The sequence below is a fragment of the Bison bison genome, unplaced genomic scaffold (genome assembly GCF_000754665.1).
Source record: "Bison bison bison isolate TAMUID 2011002044 unplaced genomic scaffold, Bison_UMD1.0 scf7180017864077, whole genome shotgun sequence".
In the NCBI taxonomy this organism is placed as follows: Eukaryota; Metazoa; Chordata; class Mammalia; order Artiodactyla; family Bovidae; genus Bison; species Bison bison.
In genome coordinates this window covers 1,434,400-1,454,127 of record NW_011494649.1, presented here as the reverse complement: position 1 = coordinate 1,454,127, position 19,728 = coordinate 1,434,400, and the positions used below count along the sequence as shown (strand labels likewise).

At 42.8% G+C, this 19,728-nt stretch overlaps 1 protein-coding gene across 9 annotated transcripts in view; it reads left to right on the top strand.

Moving 5' to 3' along the window:
* The window catches only part of PCED1B (PC-esterase domain containing 1B), a 166,098-nt gene that overhangs the window by 137,696 nt on the left and 8,674 nt on the right, over nt 1-19,728 (top strand). For 5 of the 9 annotated variants that reach the window (XM_010837525.1, XM_010837524.1, XM_010837521.1 and 2 more), the window contains one exon: nt 11,249-12,886. The exons of 1 other annotated variant lie outside the window; for it this stretch is intronic. In XM_010837525.1, the coding sequence (XP_010835827.1) occupies nt 11,300-12,613 (1,314 nt within the window). In that variant the 5' untranslated portion in view covers nt 11,249-11,299 and the 3' untranslated portion in view covers nt 12,614-12,886. 3 more of the 9 variants (XM_010837528.1, XM_010837527.1, XM_010837526.1) reach the window with 3 other exon arrangements.

Genomic DNA, 19,728 nt, shown 5'->3' with positions numbered 1-19,728 from the left:
GAATTGTTAACTATAAGTGGTAAAAAACTAGGTTGACTTCATACTTGTCCTGTTTTCACAAAGAAAAATTTAAAGCTGTTCACACAGCATTGCTTTGTTTTGTTTATCAACAGAGAAAAAAAAAAAGGAAAACTATATGCAACTTTTTTTTTTTGTAAAATTAATTTTTCCTCTTGATTTCACTATATATGTATAGCTGAGGTTAAAAGCTCAGTCTCTGGAGCCATATTTCCTCCTAAAGAAGCAAAACAAAATCTTATGCTTATCTAATCAAGCAGAAGAGTCACTGTCCATAAGGGGTGAGTGCTGTCTCTTCTCAGCAGCTGTACAACCTTGGATGATTGACATAACTTCTCCAAGCTTCAGTTTACTCATCTATAAAATGGGTATAATAGTTCCTTCTTCACTAGGTCCTGAGTCTAGAAGAGGCCTTGCACAGGGTAAATGCTCAATGGGTAATAACCATATTCTGCCTCAGACACTGGTCCATGAGGGGTACAAGGATAGGTGAGACCCATTTCTGCTCCCCAGGACTAGGATGTACTGGAGTAGGAAGACATAGACAGTTAATTATACAATAAAGCAGAAAGTCACTCAGTCATGTTTGGCTCTTCACAACCCGATGGACTGTAGCCCGCCAAGCTCCTCTGTCCATGGAATTCCCCGGCAAGAATACTGGAGTGGGTAGCCATTCCCTTCTCCAGGGGTCTTCCTAACCCAGAGATTGATCCCTGGTCTCCTGCATTGTAGGCAGATTCTTTACCATCTGAACCACCAGAGAAGCCAGAACCAAGGGCTAAACAAAGGTATCTGTCAGAGGAAGGGGGGAATTTTTCTCTCTGGGAACAGAGAAGGCTCTTAGAACTGTATGTTAAACTGGGTCTTAAAGAAGGAACAGAATTTCAGGAGAGGAAGGGGTTAGGGAACACAATGCTGAGTCACAGATCAAACAGGGAGCGCTTAAGAAAAAGCCCTCTGGGTATACACAAGCTCTGTAATTCATCCACAAGCTTTGGAGAGATGCACAGAAGGAAGGATCATCTCCTAGGTTAAAAAACAAAGTCTGTAAATGCAAACTGTTGTAGTTAGGCTAGTGTATCAGATGAAAATGAAGATATGAAATTGAGAAACATGAGAAAACATGTATAAAATAAAATCTCTCCTATTTTGAAAAGTTTCAATCAAAGTAAGACACACTTCCGTAGGTATTATGAGAAATCCATGGAAAATAGAAAAGTTAGCCATAAAATCTAAAAGAGGTGGAACTGTGCTCAGTTTCCTAAAATATATAGCAACATTCTCATTCCTAAAGTATTTTCTAAAATTACATCTTTTTTTTTTTCTTTTAATTGCCAAGAAACTGTTGAGCTGATCCATATCCAAGTTGTCACTGAAGAATTTTGATGTTTTAGGAATGGTGGAAATGGCCAGTCATGAAAAATAAAAATGACTTGACCCAAGCATTTTAGAAGCAGAGTTTATTTCCACCAAGTTATCCCCAGCCAATATTAAGCATAAATTGTATAGCAGTTCTCTGAAAGTGCACAGAAAAATAGACCACCGTCATTCCCATGGATGACCGATATTTACCTTTGGAAGGATTGTTCAAAGGTCACAGGAGTCTTCGGTGAGGAATTCAGCCTCAGTTTGAGGGAGAATAGTGGTATCCAAAGAATTTACAAGTGATAAAAAGCCCACACAGACTAAGTCACCTCTTGCTCCTCCCCTGCCCCACCCCCCCTCTAGGAAATCTCACCTGAACTCACCTTATTCTACTCACTACAACGTCAGGAACTCAGGAGACAAGTTTGAGATAGCTAAATTTATTCACTTAAAAATATGGTAGACCGTATGCAAAGGCCTTCGCATGTGTTCATTTAACCCTTGATTCTAAAAGAAGTCCGTGTTAGTATTCCTGTTTTGTAGGTAAGATTTCTTAAGTGCAGAGAGATTACATTATCACCCCAGGGTCTCAGAGGCTAATAAAGCAATGGAGCAGGGTTTAAACCCAGGGGGCTGACTCGAGGGCCCACCTTCTCAGCCTCTGTGCTTTTAAGGCCCCAATTCGGAGTCATCTGCATACAAATAGTAAGTGATATGGGGAGTGTATCGTTTGTTTCCATCCTAACTCGGACTTTTAGGGGAAGGGTGGCGATCAACAATTAGTCTGGAAAAACAGAGGTAAACCAGAACTGTAGGGACAAAGAGGGCTTTCTGTTCACCTTATGGGTGGACGCAGAGAGTGTGGATGAATTTACCGAGGGAAAGAATGCTGAAGAAAGGAAGGAGGGAGGCAGTGAGTGGGCCTTGAGAAAGACCGACGTTTGGGGATCGCCAGAGAAAGAGAAACTCACGAAGGATATGGGGGAGGTGAGACGGGCGGCCTCGGTGTCAGACTCTCGGGCAGGGTTACAGAGGGGAATCTTCCGCAGTGCCCCAGCCCCGGGGAACTAGGAATGCTATAGATGTGATAAGGCCCAAGAAGCAGCCGCTGAAAGGAACAAGGAAATCGTTGGGGATTTGCTGACAAACGTTTCTTCGCTTTGGTGGAGCTGGAAGCCAAATTTCAAGTAAACGGAGGAGTGAGTGGGAGGTGAGGACCCAGACACAGCCAGTTCAAACAACTTTGTAAAAAGTGGCCTTGAAGTAGAAACAAAAGATAGGACTGTCCTGGAGGTGGAGTCAAAGAAGTTTCCTTTCTTTTTTAAAGCAAGAAACTAGAATATGTTTAAGGTTTAAAGAAAGGAGCCAGCCCAGGGAGAGTGAAGAAAACGTGGAATGCATAATTCTCCCCTCTCTGAGGGACCTCCTGGAGCAAAGTGCCCGGGCATGTAGGAGACCAGCCGTGAGTTGAGGGATCGCCTTCACACCTGAGGAGGTATCTCTTGGCCCCTGCAGGAGGGAGGAGAGGAACTGTGGGTTTGAAGTGTGAGGGAGGGAGCCAGAGCCAGCTGCCCTCAGCAGGCTTAGTGTGCTCCCCAGGGGAGGAGTTGTGCTAAGGGTTTAAAGGTGCCTAATGCAAGACTGGTATTTTCCTAGGCCCTTGATGGACGCTGACGTGAATCTTTTATCTTCACTATTATTGAGTGAAGTGGGGGCTATTACCCCTGTTTGACAACAGAAAAAATTGCGGCGCAGGGGTCGGGGGAGTTGGGGGTGGGGGAGGCCATCCCAGAGCACACAGCTGTTCAAGGCCAGAGTCCACTTTTGACTTTGTCATCTGCTGGAAGTAAAAGCGGGGTCACTGCCTTTCAGTATCTCATTCCTGTTAAAGGACTAATAGGTAGAGAATTAGCAAATGTGGTTTAAGTAAAATGGTGGAATGTGGAAGACCAGAATGTGGAAGTTTGTCAATGGCTGTATATGATTGAAATCACATTTTGTTTGAATTGCTTTGATTTTTTGGCTGATTTTTTTTTCCACTTTACACTCAGATCAGATCAGAGCAGTCGCTCAGTCGTGTCCGACTCTTTGCGACCCCATGAATCGCAGTCTTTGGTAAAACACAAGTTTTGTGGGTTTTGTTTGTTGCTTTTTGTTTGTTTAATGGGGCTCTTTGAATAAAGTCTCCATAGTTTATTTCTTGTTTTTATAGAAGTTACCTGCCTATCAGGTACTATGAACCTGATAGTGAGGATTTCATTCATTAAGGATGTTTCCTGCATTTCTTTCTGTAGTCCATAGGAAATTTTTTATATTAGACTACTACAATGTGAAAAATATGCTGCCTTAAGGATTTTTAAACTTGGCAATTTTCAAACTCTTCAAATGTGTGCAATTCTTCTGTTGGTATTTTATTACCCCACCCCCCCCCCAAAAATCACAAATTAAGCTTGTGGCCCAGTGAAGATGGTATGGATACAAATTTGAATGTGTCCACAGAGATTCATGCCTCCACAAGGAGATTTTAATGGTTACGTGGAGCCCAGTTTGAAGATCATTAGTCTAAATTCAACTTTCCATTTATACCATAAGTTTCTGAGATTTTAGCTGTGGCGTATAACTAACTGAATAGCCAAGTGAGAAATAGGGGTCATATGACATATGTGTTGGGATGGGGCAGAGGAACCATGAGGATTGTTGGAGGATGTAGCCAAACTTACAGAATGACAGCTTCACAGACCAAGGTATACAAAGTGTTTTCTATATTTTTTCTGAATTAATGAACTGCAGAGTTAAGGCCTATATTGCACGTGAGTTTGTTGGGGGTGCAGCATTAAAATCGGTCTTTCCAATGATTACTATTTGAAAAACAACTTTCTGTTGCTTTATTTATCATAGGATTTCACAGTACTTTCATATATCTTTAAAAATTTCACCTAAAACCACTTTTTAAAATAATAGGACTGCATGATTTCCATTTTCATGTTTATAGACGAGTAACTTGGCCCAAATCAAAAGGTCAGTCTCTTGAGAAATCCCCGTCCTCAGAAGAGAAGTTTGAATCTTTTGCTTTTCTCTTTCCTTTGAAAACTTGACATGATACCAATTTAATTTTTGACAAGATTAAATTCCACTTAGAAAACTAAACAAATATCAAGAATTGGTATGCTGTACAGGTGAGCTCATGAAAAATAATTTTCTTATTTGCACTATCTGTTCTATTAACATTTAAGGGAATCTTAGATAGTTCAAACATATATGTGATCACCAAAAATGCAGTTAGGAGAAAATGGTCTATTTAATATGCCTAGTACAACGTTGCATTAAGATGGTTAGTCATATGCAAGAAACTTTGAACTAGGTAAAGTACTTCTACAACTAATCAAAACAGCATCCTAATTGTTAGTGATTACCTGTGTGATTTAAGACTTTTTCATAGGGTCTCTGGAGTAAGTGGCCTATATATCTTTGCCACTCTTCCTGTTACCAAAAATCAATAAGAAAAGAAAAAAGACTAACGTAATTTCTACAACCCACTGATTAATAAAAAACCAAATGCTATGTGTTTGGTTTGTGATAGTTATAATGCATTAGTCCATGATTTTATAAATGATGGTTTATGAAGCCATTAAAAATTAATTATCCCCGAACAGAAATATAAGCAAGATGCCTCAAAATAATTTATTGTAGCATCAGTAGTAGCCATTAATAATGTATATTTCTGTCAGAGCATTAGCCAAAGCCCAAATTTTACTCTGAAAACAGAAAAACATGAAACTGCTTACAATTAAAATTTGAGGCATCATCATAAAACTCTTTTAAAAATCGATTTTAATTTGAGGTTGGACTCACAGATTGCATTGATCATCCATTTATCTCCTCTTCCCTCCTCCTTGACTCTTCATACCAGCTTTGATATTTCATTTACATCATCAGTTCTAACTGATATTTTTATGTGTCCACTTTCTTACCCATCCTCTTGAAAGAGACTGCCTTTTTATATCTACTCCTTGCACCTAGCATTATATCTGGTTCTCAATAAATTTCTTAATGAACGAGTCAATTAATCTATAAAATAGCTGTTTTTGCAAGTTTGAAGCAAAGAAAAACCCTTAGGCCAAAAAAAATCACTGAACTGATAGTTTTCAAATCTTTTTTTGTTTCATTTTTATAAATCAAAGGAGCTTTGAAAATGAAACTTGCCAACTTTTTTTTTTTTTAGACCAGAGAAGATTCAGCTCTCCAAATTATTCATTCACCCCACCCCCGAAAAAACTTTGTTTTTTGTTAGGTTTTGTTTTTCATGCTTGACATCTTAGTTTAAATGATTTTTTCCCACGGTCCTGAGGAGGTCTGATTTGTTAATCCTGTTACAGTTGTGACAGGAAGTTTATCAAGAATTTCATGAATTTCCTTTCAGTTTCAGCTTCTAACTGGAATGTTTCTTCCCAGTCACTTCCTCCTCCCTTCTTTTCTACAGTCCAGTCTGCATGTTACATTGCAGAAGAACAACAAGAAATTCTCAGCTGGACATTTTTGCTTGATTTTGGCTCTAAGCCCTTGTAACAGTATCTGGGTGGGTTAGGTTCACTGGTCAGCATATAAGGCAGCCAGAATTTCTCAAATACTGTGAGGCTCTAAAATCTGTAGAAATTTGTTTTGGCTATTCTAAAACACATGTCTTTTAATTTTTGCAGGTCTCTTGCTTGAGATCATATCTATCTATATTGAATTGGCCAAAAAGTTCCTTCAGGTTTGTCTACAACAGCCTTGGAAAACCCAAAGGAACTTTTTGATCAACCCAACATCTGTATTCTCACTTGCAGCTCCCCAGCCCCCTAAGGTCACATGGATCATCTCCCCTGAGCAGGCAGAGTAAACGATTACCTGTTACTGCTGCTGCTGTTTAGTCGCTGAGTTGTGTCCGACTCTTTGTGACCCCATGGCTTGTAGCCTGCCAGGTTCCTCTGTCCATGGGATTTCCCAGGCAGGAATACTAGAGTGGGTTGCCATTCCCTTCTTCATGGGATCTTCCTGACCCAGGAATTGAACCTCAGTCCCCTGCATTGGCAAGCGGATTCTTTACTACTGAGTCACCTGGGAAGCCCAAAGGATTTCCTGTCTATGCTTAAAGGCACACTGAAACACTTTTCTCCCATCTCCCTGACCTGAGCCTGAGCTTTGGGGTTCAGACTGCAGGAGGTTCTGCTCTAAGGGCTATCTCCCACAGGGACAGTTTGCCATCAGTAGCTTTAAATCTTCCCTGGTAGGCTTCTCTGGTGGCTCAGATGATAAAGAATCTGCCCGCAGTGCGGAAACGTGGGTTCAATTCCTGGGTTGGGAAGATCCCCTGGAGAAGAGAACGGCTACCCACTCCAGTATTCTGGTCTGGAGAATTCCATGGACAGAAACTTGGCAGGCTACAGTCCAGGGGGTCAAAAAGAGTTGGACACAACTCAGCGACTAAACAGAGTGACTTTCACTTCCATCACATGAAGATCCTTCTTATCTCACAAATCGGGTAACATTTGCCAAGCATTTGGCATGGGTATCTGTTCAAATAACATTAGTTTTGTTTTATTCAAAATCTCACTTGCTTCTTGTCATTTGATCTCTATAGCACAAATAGTGTAACCCTCGTTTACAGATGATTATCCAAGTGTTCTTGAACTTGCTTTATAAATAGTAACTCATATCCACCCTATTTATCAGGACATTGTTCTAACCACTTCTTCAGATCAAATCTCTGAAGTGGGTGCTAAAAGTCCCCTTTTACAGTTGAGGAAAAGTACAGATGAAAAGCGTTGTTTTTCACAAATATACTTAAGTGCCTCCATTCTCCACAACTTTTAAGCAGCAAATTTGACTCACATCCATGAGTTCAAGCCCAGGGCACTTCACACACAGAGAAGCAATGTATTGGACCTGTAAACACAGTACCGCTGAAGGAGACCGCACTCTGTTGTCACATCTGCCACCCTAGGGGAGGGAATTCTAATGGAAAGGAATGGTGTCCTCTACCCTAGGGGACTAGGACAGAGTATGACCAGAGTCCAACCCAGAGAGGGCACGTAGAACTGGGGTAGCGTTTGTTGCTCTGACATGTCACTCAGTCATGTCTAGCTCTTTGCAACCCCATGGACTGCAGCACGCCAAGCTTCCCTGTCTTTGACCATCTCCCGGAGTTTGTTCAAACTCATGTTCATTGAGTCGGTGATGCCATCCAGCCATCTCATCCTCTGTCACCCCCTTCTCTTCCTGCCCTCAATCTTTGCCAGCATCAGCATCTTTTCCAATGAGTTGCTCTTCTCATCAGGTGGCCAAAGTATTGGAGCTTCAGTTTCAGCATCAGTTGTTCCAATGAATGTTCAGGGTTGATTTCCTTTAGGATTGACCGGTTTGATCTTCTTGCTGTCCAAGGGACTCTCAAGAGCCTCCTCCAACACCACAATTTGAAAGCATCAATTCTTCAGTGCTCAGCCTTCTTTATGGTCCAACTCTCACACAACTGCATCTCTGCTTTTTAATACGCTGTCTAGGTTTGTCATAGCTTTTCTTCCAAGGAGCAAGCATGGGAACCCGGAAAACACTGGGAAAAGATTTCACTTTACACTTTGGAGACTTGAGTCTGGGGTAGAGGAGTCCTGTTTGCAGAGATCCTGAACGTCCATTGTACCTGCTCATTCTGTTTTCATGGCACTTGAAGGTAGCTGACCCAGAGCCTCTGGCCATTTCCCGTCCTGGCCTTGAGTCTGCTCTTCCAGATGCTCTGTCACACCCCCCTTCCACATTTCCTTTCTACTCCAACCCTTCTCTGATGATTTCTTCTCTCTCGACTCTCTTCCTCACTGCACACTCAAATCCCAGGGAGCACAAAGGACCAGCCCTGCCTGGCCTAGAAGGTGAAACTGGGTGTCTGCAGCATGAAACCCGGGACTGTCATTGTACGGGAAAGGACCCTGGCACCAGATAGGGCAGGGACTAGCCCAGGATCACACAGCCAGTCAAAGACAGATACAGATACAAAGCTTCCTCCTGACTGGCCGCTTTCAGTGCTCCATTCTGCCTGCGTCTCACTCTGTTTTGGCAGACCTCCAGACTCACATCCTGACCTGGACATGAACAGGCACCCTGGCACACTTGTGCACAGACATGATTCCTTATCGCCCTAGCAGCCCAGCTCTGTTTACAAACCAGTTTCACATCCTTTGTTTATTTGTCTATGGGCTTCCCTGGTAGCTCAGATGGTAAAGAATCTGCCTGCTAATGCAGGAGACCTGGGTTTGATCCCTGGGTCAGGAAGGTCCCCTGGAGAAGGAAATGGCAACCAACTCCAGTATTCTTGCCTAGAGAGAGGAGCCTGGCAGGCTACAGTCCATGGTGTTTCAAGAGTCAGACATGACTGAGCAACTAACACTGTAGCGTTCTCAACTTTGTATTACAGTTATCAATGAATATATCTGATCTGCTCCTGAAAAGCAAGACCAGGTTTTACACATCTCTATATACCCCATGTGGAGCATTTGTTATTGTTGTGTAGTTGCTAAGTAGTGTCCAGCTGTTTGCGACCCCATGGACTGGAGCCAGAGAAGGCAATGGCACCCCATTCCAGTACTCTTGCCTGGAAAATCCCATGGACAGAGGAGCCTGGTAGGCTGCAGTCCATGGGGTCGCTAAGAGTCGGATACGACTGAGCAACTTCACTTTCACTTTTCACTTTCATGCATTGGAGCAGGAAATGGCAACCCACTCCAGTGTTCTTGCCTGGAGAATCCCAGGGACGGGGGAGCCTGGTAGACTGCTGTCTATGGAGTCACACAGAGTCGGACACGACTGAAGCGACTTAGCAGCAGCAGCAGCAGCAGGACTGGAGCCTCCCAGGTTCCTCTGTCCAAGGGATTTCTCAGGCAAGAATACTAGAGTGGGTTGCCATTTCCTTCTCTGGGGGATCTTCCCTACCCAGGGATAGAACCTATGTCTCCTGCTTGCTGGGCAGATTCTTTACCTCTTCGCCACCAGGGAATCCCCATGTGGAGCATTTAGTCAGTGCTTAGTAAGTGTGAGTTGGATGAATAAGTGAATATAAACTAGTATGAGTTATATGAATGAGTGAATATAAACTAGAGAATATGCCTGAGCCCCAGTGGGATTTGGAGTTTATGTTTAATTTTGTTGTACTACAATGAGCAAAATCTTGGTTTTAAGCTTTTTATTTGATAGCAGATGTTTTTGAATGAAGATTCAAATAAGCCAATATTTCTAACTGTTCTCTTAGGGGAACACTTTTGTACTCTACCCAACTTCATGTTTTTATTTTTGGGCTCATACTCATTTAAAACCACAAATAGTATAGCTTTTAAAAACCAAATGTGTAATTTATTAATAGCTATCCACCACACCTATTAAAATTTTTACTAATGCATGATAGCCTACAAATATCAAGCCACAGCAGATTTTAACAGCTTCTTTGTAAGTGTGTGAAGGGCATGCCATGTTCCTCCCCATGTGAGACTTAGTATTTTAGTGTGTTTCCAGCGTTTATTCATTAGTGGATATGGCTGTAAATGGCAGCTTGAAATAAACTCAATCTGAAGTTCTGAAGATGAGTTTCACAACTTTTAACAGCTTATTCAGTGTTCTGGGAGAGAAAAAACTTTTTCTCTATACTCTTAGGATTAGTATCTGGGGCCCTGTGAATAAAATTACCATAGATAAATAGAAAAGGCATATAGTTTTTAAATTAATATCTGTGTGCACAACAGTTCACAGAAAAGGAATGGAACTCAAAGAACTAGGTAGACTTGGGCTTACATTACCATTTTAACAGAGAACAAAGGGAATTGTGTTTCAAGGATAATAAAGTGTGGAGAAGGGGATATAAGGGGTTCCTAATGGGAAATAAGGGCTATTTTAGTAAGGTTTGTTTATGCAGATTCATCTTTGTATTGACAGTTCCTTGTTTTCTTCTTTCTTGACACTTCTCTCCTTGGTCGGGGAAGGGTCACCTTCCTCAGAAAACTTGTATCTTGCCTTTAGATACATGAGATACATAGATTCTCATTGGTCTTTAGCTCAATATATTTCTTATGCCAAAGTCAATTTCCTTCAAATAAAAAACAAAGAATATTGCAGCTGAAGCACTTGTGAATTATAATTTTATTTTTTACAAGTTCCATTGATAAGAAACATTAAGTTCTTATTAAAATTGATTTTAAGACTATGTAAAGTATATTTACAAAAAAGAGGACAGGGGAAGCAAGTCCCCCATGATCCTACTATCTATTTAAAGCTGGTTTTGTGTATTTTCTTTCAATGTTACCTATGCATATCTATTGGAGAAGGAAATGGCAACCTACTCCAGTATTCTTGCCTAGGGAATCCCATGGGCAGAGGAGCCTGGTGGGAAGCAACTTAGTATGCATAGCTATTTTACACCATTTCAGTGATATGGCCACATATATGGTATGTAACTTCCTCAGCTAACAGTATATGACACTCCGTGTTCTTGCTTAATCACAATCCTCATTATTTAACCTCTGCAAAGTCTGCCTAACCATTCTTCACTTGTCCAGGCACCGGGTGATGCACCTCCAGCTGGGGAGGGCGGAGGCCCTTCCTGGCCATGGAACTTGGGTTTCCTGGGTATTCAAAGTCAAGTCTCAGGCAGAAACTTCCTCTGGGCCAACCAGGGCTTCTGGCTCCAGGCTCCCCTCTCTGCGGGGTAAGGGTAGTGGAGCCCCGCCCTTCAGACGCCCCAGGCCAGAGTTCCAGCCCAGTCCCTGGGCAGGCCCACCTTACCGAACCTTCCTGCATCCTGTCCTGCGCGAGGTTGGTCCCTCCCATGCGTTCTCTCCTTCTATCCTAGCCTTCCGCAGACCCGCTGAGTGAAAGAAAAGAGCTAGGCGGTGCAGACGTCATGGTCCATCTACTGGCCTCCGAAGTGCGGCAGCTGCTCCACAACAAGTTCGTGGTTATCCTGGGCGACTCGGTCCAGAGGGCTGTGTACAAGGATCTGGTGCTCCTGCTGCAGAAGGACTGCCTGCTCACACTCAGCCAGCTCAAGGCCAAGGGGGAGCACACTTTCGAGCAGGATGAGCTCGTGCATGGGGGCCAGCAGGGCCACATGCACAACGGCACGCACTACCGCGAGGTGCGCCAGTTCTGCTCCGGCCAGCACCTGGTGCGCTTCTACTTCCTGACGCGCGTGTACTCCGACTACCTGGAGGACGTCCTGGAGGAGCTGCAGTCCGGCGAGCACCACCCGGACCTGGTCATCATGAACTCGTGCCTCTGGGACATCACCAGGTACGGGAAGGACTTCTGGCCTAGTTACCGGCGGAACCTGGAGAGATTGTTTGGGCGCCTCCGCCAGATGCTGTCCGAGTCGTGCCTCCTGGTGTGGAACACGGCCATGCCCGTGGGCGACAAAATCACCAGCCGCTTCGTCCCGCCCGAGGTCCAGTTTACCTCCTCCTCCGTGAAAATCAGTGTGATCGAAGCCAATTTCTACAGCTCTGCCGAGGCCCAAAAGCACGGCTTCGATGTGCTGGACTTGCACTTCCACTTCCGCCGCCACACAGGGAAGTACCTGCAGACGGACGGAGTGCACTGGAACCAGTGCGCACACCGCCACCTCTCCCAGCTCCTGCTGGCCCACGTGGCCGACGCTTGGGGGGTAGAGCTGCCCCGGCGGGACCCAGTGGACAAGTGGATCCCGGATGGCCCTGGGAGAAGAAGACCTGGCCGGAGGCTTGAGAGGCAGCCCCTGGTCTGCGGAGATCAGCCGGCTTGCCCTCTGCCCAGACCTTTGCCTCTCCCAGGGCGCCAACCCCTGCTCCCCACGCCTCCCTGCCCACCCCTGTTTCCGCTCTTGTCCCCACAACGTCATCCCATCCCCTTACACCAGGTGATGCCTCCATTCCCATTCTGTCCCCAGGAAACCTGTTTTTCTTCAGACCATCTTTTCCAATCGGATCAATTCTCCTTAAACTATTTACATTCAGATGTCCCCCCATCTACCCAAACAGAATTTGCCGTCCAAGGTGACTTTCAGTATGGTCCCCAGCCGCCTATGCCCCGCTTCTCTCCACCCTGTTATCAGCAACGGGTCCCTGAGGTCCATAGGGGTTTTCCCAGGTATCATCCCCCTGACCCCTACATGCCCTGGAGAAGGCGGCCTAAAACTTCCAAGAGAAGGGCCTCAGCCTATAAAGAGCCAAGGCCTCAATAGACTGACTTGGGCCTTCTTCCTTCTCAGGCACATGGACTGAACAGATGGTCTGCCTCTTCCCAAATACACTGACCTCCTTCACTGAAGCCTTTTGTCCATTGCTGGTATCAATAATGGCAGGGAAGATCAGTCTGACACATACATGTTGTCCATGGCCCCTTTCTGCACCCTCAGGTGGGAGGTGGCCAGGCATCATTCCTGCCTTCCCGCTGCTTATTCTCTGTCTTTTTGTAAATATACAATTGAAATTAAAAAGTTGTTTCATAAACGTCATTGTGGATTTCCTGAGTCTTTATTTAATGATGCCTCTCCCTTCTCTTGAACACTTCATAACAGCAGGGACAATATCTACTGTATGGTCATGGCCTCAAAACTACTCAAAATGGAATTTCACCAAAGGGTTTCCATAAAATGGATCTGATTCCTTATAAATAAACGAAATAACTTTTAACGTTTTGTGGTGCTATTTACCAGAGATTCTCAAAAAATCATGGGATCTTAGGACTGAGAAAACTAAAGACATAAAATTTAACATTTACAAAGAAGGAAACTGAGGCCAGGAGCTGAGTGACTTCTTATAGGTCACCCAGAAAAATCACTTCTCCATTAGTCCTTTGTAGTTTATACTAGTTTCCAGTTTATATTAACTTTCAAACTTGATTTATACCACAACAAACCAAGAAGGGAAGTTTACCAAACATGGTTTTCATGGAAGAGATGATAAAAAACCCCTATAGTTCCATAACCAGAGATTTATTGGTTAGATGTGCAAGTAATTTTTGTATGCAAACCAGAGTGGATGGCATGGTTGTGACTTTATGATTTCTTTAATAGTCTTTAGTTTGGGACTTGAGAAACCTTAAGTTGCACTCAATGGCAATGTATCATAGAGTAAAACTAGGAGCTGCAAGGCACCACCCTGTGTACAAATCCCTTTCTTGCAAATTGCACAGGTGGCCACAACTATCTCTTCTCTGTTTTGTAGGAATGTAAAAATTATTGAGATTGAGATTTTTCACTCTAGATAGTGAAATATTAATACTTAGATAAAATGATCAAAATAGGACATAACTTAAAATTGTCCAGATTGTGGAATTTTTCATTGAATTGACTGCTTTATAGGTCCTCAGTTGGATCATCCCTAAATTTGACAATGAGGGTAAGGAAACATTATTCTGCAAAAATGGAGTTCATGAAATCTTAAGACATGAGTGAGACCTGCTATTTACAGAAGAAATATATGAAAACTCTTAATCCACTGAAATAAGATTTCTGAAAAATAGGGCTTTTTAGCTTACTTTGTGTCTGAAATCCTAGTGAAGTATCTGGCATTTAGTAAGATCTGAATACTGTTTCTTGAAAGAATCAGTGAGTGAAAGATGAAGTGAGACTTCCTGGTGAGACTCACTTCCCGGTGAGACTCACTTCCCGGTGAGACTACCTGAGAAGATGATGTAAATTGACATTATCCTTATGATGCACTCAGAAAGACTTTGAGGACTTTACAAAAGTACTGCCTACCAGCCAGAATTTGTCAGAATGTACCAACATAGTCAGGACAGAGTGGATTCGTCTGACAAGTATAAATGTTCTCATCCCATAGAGATGAGTGCATCAGGCTATGAGATTTGGTAACTTTAGGCAATAAAATGAGCTCATTGTCATCATTCTGGCTTTACAACTCCCAAGCAAAGTCAAGCAGCACTTAGCTGCTGATCTGAGTAAGCTGATGCATTTAGTATTTCTGCTTCCATGAATAAGCCAATGAGTTGGTGGTGTGGTTTATATCTCTTTTGTGAGTTAATATGTTTTCACCCTCCTTAATCTGATCATGCCTCATGAATCAAGGAGAATGAGTTCTTAGATATACAATGCTGAGCACCACACACTGACTCAATGATGAATCTACTATGTTATGAATTAAATGACATCAATCACTTAACAGTCCTGTTTCTCTTAGACGTTTGAGAGTACAGGTAAACTCAATTTTCTTCCCACCTGTATTTCCTATGGCTGCTGTAACAAATGACAAAGATGGTGGCTTAAAACAACACATATTTATTCCCTCCCAGTTCTGGAGCTCAGAAGTCCAAATCCATTATCCCAGAGTAAAGTCCTTACTGTGTCTTGTGCTGTCCTACATGATCAGGCTTCTGTTTGTCCCTGAAGCATTATCTTCTAGAACTCTTACTGTTCTTTACACTGTCAACCACACAGGACTTCTTTCTGTTTATATAGCATGTCAAGCTCTTCTATAACTTGGGTCTTTGCACTTGCCTGGAATGTTCTACATCCTCTACCCCCTAGTTCTTTGGATATCTAACTCTTCATTCTTCCACCTGCACCTTCCAAGTCATCTCCTAAGAGGTCTTCCATGACCATTTAATCTAAAAGTGCTATTAGGACCATCATAACACACTCTATTTCCTTTGTTTTGCTCCCCACTCAGGGGCTTCAGTAGCTGCTTGTTTGTTAGCTTCTGCAGGAGTCTTGTTCACCTGTTGAATTCCCAATGGCTGCTAGTGTACCTGACAAAGGTGTTCAAGCATGTTTAGTTAAATGTTCAAGAATACAATGACTTCACATTGTATTCTTAAGTAATAATGTGATTAAATCAGAATTCAGGATGTATTTGATTCCTTTTCTATGGAACTCTCCCATAACTTTACCTAAGTCATCTGGAAAGCTAACACCTCTGGGACTTCCCTACCCCCACTGGGATTTAGAGCCTGAGGGCGCCTTCAGTGGGTGCTTGCAGTTAATTTCATACATACCCTAGCCTTATCTTCCATCTTAGAGCTTTTTTCTTTGCCTATTTTTTGCTATTGTCCTCTTACTCCTTAAGTCGAAATGCAATGCAATGCAATCAAGCTATTGTCTGGTGAAAAGAGCCAAATTATTCAACATTTATGAGAGAAATTATTGCTCTATTGTTAGGATTTAGAATTTAGGGTGCATTTGGCCAAATCTTTAGCCTCAAGAGATGACAGCTTTTTATATTTGACTCTTGTCTCAAGTTTTCTGGGGAAAAAAAAAGGAACTTTAATGATGAAATTAAGATCCTTGCAGCGTATTTCTCACAATCTTCTATAATAAGGTATCAGTTCAGTTCAGTTCATTCATTCAGTCATGTCTGACTCTTTGCGATCCTATGAATCGCAGCACACCAGGCCTTCCTGTCCATCACCAACTCCCAGAGTTCACTCAAACTCATGTCCATCGAGTCAGTGATGCCATCCAGCCATCTTATCCTCTGTCGTCCCCTTCTCCTCCTGCCCCCAATCCCTCCCAGCATCAGGGTCTTTTCCAATGAGTCAACTCTTTGCATGAGGTGGCCAAAGTACTGAAGTTTCAGCTTTATCATCAGTCCTTCCTTCCAAAGAACACCCAGGACTGATCTCCTTCAGAATGGACTGGTTGGATCTCCTTGCAGTCCAAGGGACTCTCAAGAGTCTTCTCCAACACCACAGTTTAAAAGCATCAATTCTTCAGTGCTCAGCTTTCTTCATAGTCCAACTCTCACATCCATACATGACCACTGGAAACACCGTAGCCTTGACTAGACGGACCTTTGTTGGCAAAGTAATGTCTCTGCTTTTGAATATGCTATCTAGGTTGATCGTAACTTTCCTTCTAAGGAGCAAGCATCTTTTAATTTCATGGCTGCAATCACCATCTGCAGTGATTTTGGAGCCCCAGAAAATAAAGTCTGACACTGTTTCCACTGTTTCCCCATCTATTTCCCATTAAGTGATGGGACCAGATGCCAGGATCTTTGTTTTCTGAATGTTGAGCTTTAAGCCAACTTTTTCACCCTCCTCTTTCACTTTCATCAAGAGGCTTTTGAGTTCCTCTTCACGTTCTGCCATAAGGGTGGTGTCATCTGCATATCTGAGGTTATTGAGATTTCTCCCGGCAGTCTTGATTCCAGCTTGTGCTTCTTCCAGCCCAGCGTTTCTCATGATGTACTCTGCATAGAAGTTAAATAAGCAGGGTGACAATATACAGCCTTGACGTACTCCTTTTCCTATCTGGAACCAGTCTGTTGTTCCATGTTCAGTTCTAACTGTTGCTTCCTGACCTACATATAGGTTTCTCAAGTAATTCAGTTCAGTCGCTCATTCGTGTCTGACCCTTTGTGGCCCCATGAACTGCAGCACGCCAGGCTTCCCTGTCCATCAACAAATCCCGGAATTTACCCAAACTCATGTCCATTGAATTGGTGATGCCATCCAACCATCTCATCCTCTATCGTCCCCTTCTCCTCTCGCCTTCAATCTTTCCCAGCATCATGGTCTTTCAAATGAGTCAGCTCTTCACATCAGGTGGCCAAAGTATTGGAGTTTCAGCTTCAGTACTTCCAATGAATATTCAGGACTGATTTCCTCTAGGATGGACTGGTTGGATCTCCTTGCAGTCCAAGGGACTCAAGAGTCTTCTCCAACACCACAGTTCAAAAGCATCAATTCTTCGGTGCTCAGCTTTCTTTATAGTCCAACTCTCACATCCATACATGACTACGGAAAAACCATAGCTTTGATGAGACGGACCTTTGTTGGCAAAGTAATGTCCCTGCTTTTTAATAAGCTGTCTAGGTTGGTCATAACTTTCCTTCCAAGGAGTAAGCATCTTTTAATTTCATGGCTGCAATCACCATCTGCAGTGATTTTGGAGCCCCAAAAAATAAAATCACTGTTTCCACTGTTTCCCCATCTATTTGCCATGAAGTGATGGGTCCAGATGCCATGATCTTAGTTTTCTGAATGTTGAGTTTTAAGCCAAGTAATACGTTATACCAAAAGCCAGAACTTGAAAGCTATAACTCTATTTTCCCATAAGTATAAGCAAAGCAAGGCCCAGCATTTGAAAACAAATGAAACCTTACATCCTCCTGTAGGATCATGATCAGCCTGGTTGTTCCTGGTCAGCCACAGAGCTCTTGTTTCCGCCCACCGGCCCACCCACTCCACTCCCTATCCACCTCCCCACCTCCCACCGCCTGCATTGCCTGACAGCTTGAGGCAGTTTTCATATTAGATTCCAGAGGTATACGTAACAGCAGCTCCATCTGTGGAAACTTCAGTTCACAGATCTTCAAGGTGAGTTGTTTTTAAACCTTAGATCATATCAGCGAAAGAATTTACCCTTGTTTTTCTTTTCCTGTGTGTGTGTTGCTATAAACTAGAAACAGTATTCTCAATGTCACAACTTTAAGGAAAGCCATTATGACTGCATTTTTAATTGACATATAATTTTTCACAAGTCTTTACTGATAAATCTTTAAAGAAACATGTTCTAAAACGTCCCTTTGAGCCATGGTCGCTACTCCTCATGAATTCTATGGGCACAGATGCTTACAAAAGAATTCATTCTGTAGTCACCCCATGTGAAATGGCTTTTAATGTGTTAGAGGCTCTGAGTAGTTCTGTATGAAATAAACTTGGTTAAATGTGTTTAATATAGATTTCCAAGATTTATTTAACCACAGACCATTTTCGTATCTTTAAAAAACATGTTTGGGAGACTTCTCTGGTGGTCCAGTGGCTAAGATTCCGTCCTCCCAATGCAGAGGACCCGGGTTTGATTCCTGGTCAGGTAACTAGATCCCACATGCCACGAGAAAGATTGCTAAGATCCCATGTGCTGCACCTAAGACCTGGCACTGCAGGTCTTTAAAGATTCAAATCAGGTTTTAAATTGTGTGCTCCTCTGATTAGCATGATGAAGTTTCTCATCCAACCCCAACTCCCCTGGCTCTACTCCACCCAGGATCTGAGTCATCCATTGGCCCAGTGTATCCAGCCCATTGGTCATTTAGTAGCAGTCTGGATTATCAGATCAACTGTCACTCTGTTGCAGTACTTGTGTTCAAGTGTCTTTTATTTTACTTAACAATGGCCCAAAGTACAAAAGGAATAATGCTAGCAATTTGGATATTACCTGACTGTGCCTAATTTGTAAATTTACAATTTTTAAACTTTGTCATAGGTATGTATAGAGAAAAACATAGTATATATAGGGTTCAGCACTATCCAAAATTTCAGATATCCACTGGGGGTCTTGGAACACATGCCCTGCAAGCAAGGTGGAACTCCTGAATTTGGTTACAGCAGCTGAACTGAGATAGCTATTCAGATTGGGACCCACTAACTGTACAAAAAAGATCTTCACGACCCAGATAATCACGATGGTGTGATCACTCACCTAGAGCCAGACATACTGGAATGTGAAGTCAAGTGGGCCTTAGAAAGCATCACTATGAACAAAGCTAGTGGAGGTGATGGAATTCCAGTTGAGCTATTCCAAATCCTGAAAGATGATGCTGTGAAAGTGTTGCACTCAATATGCCAGCAAATTTGGACAACTCAGCAGTGGCCACAGGACTGGAAAAGGTCAGTTTTCATTCCAATCCCAAAGAAAGGCAATGCCAAAGAATGCTTAAACTACCGCACAATTGCACTCATCTCACACGCTAGTAAGGTAATGCTCAAAATTGTCCAAGCCAGGCTTCAGCAATATGTGAACCGTGAACTTCCTGATGTTCAAGCTGGTTTTAGAAAAGGCAGAGGAACCAGAGATCAAATTGCCAACATCCACTGGATCATGGAAAAAGCAAGAGAGTTTCAGAAAAATATCTACTTCTGCTTTATTGACTATGCCAAAGCCTTTGACTGTGTGGATCACAATAAACTGTGGAAAATTCTGAAAGAGATGGGCATACCAGACCACCTGATCTGCCTCTTGAGAAATTTGTATGCAGGTCAGGAAGCAACAGTTAGAACTGGACATGGAACAACAGACTGGTTCCAAATAGGAAAAGGAGTTCATCAAGGCTGTATATTGTCACCCTGTTTATTTAACTTATATGCAGAGTACATCATGAGAAATGCTGGACTGGAAGAAACACAAGCTGGAATCAAGATTGCCGGGATAAATATCAATAACCTCAGATATGCAGATGACACCACCCTTATGGCACAAAGTGAAGAGGAACTCAAAAGCCTCTTGATGAAAGTGAAAGTGGAGAGTGAAAAAGTTGGCTTAAAGCTCAACATTCAGAAAACGAAGATCATGGCGTCCGGTCCCACCACTTCATGGGAAATAGATGGGGAAAC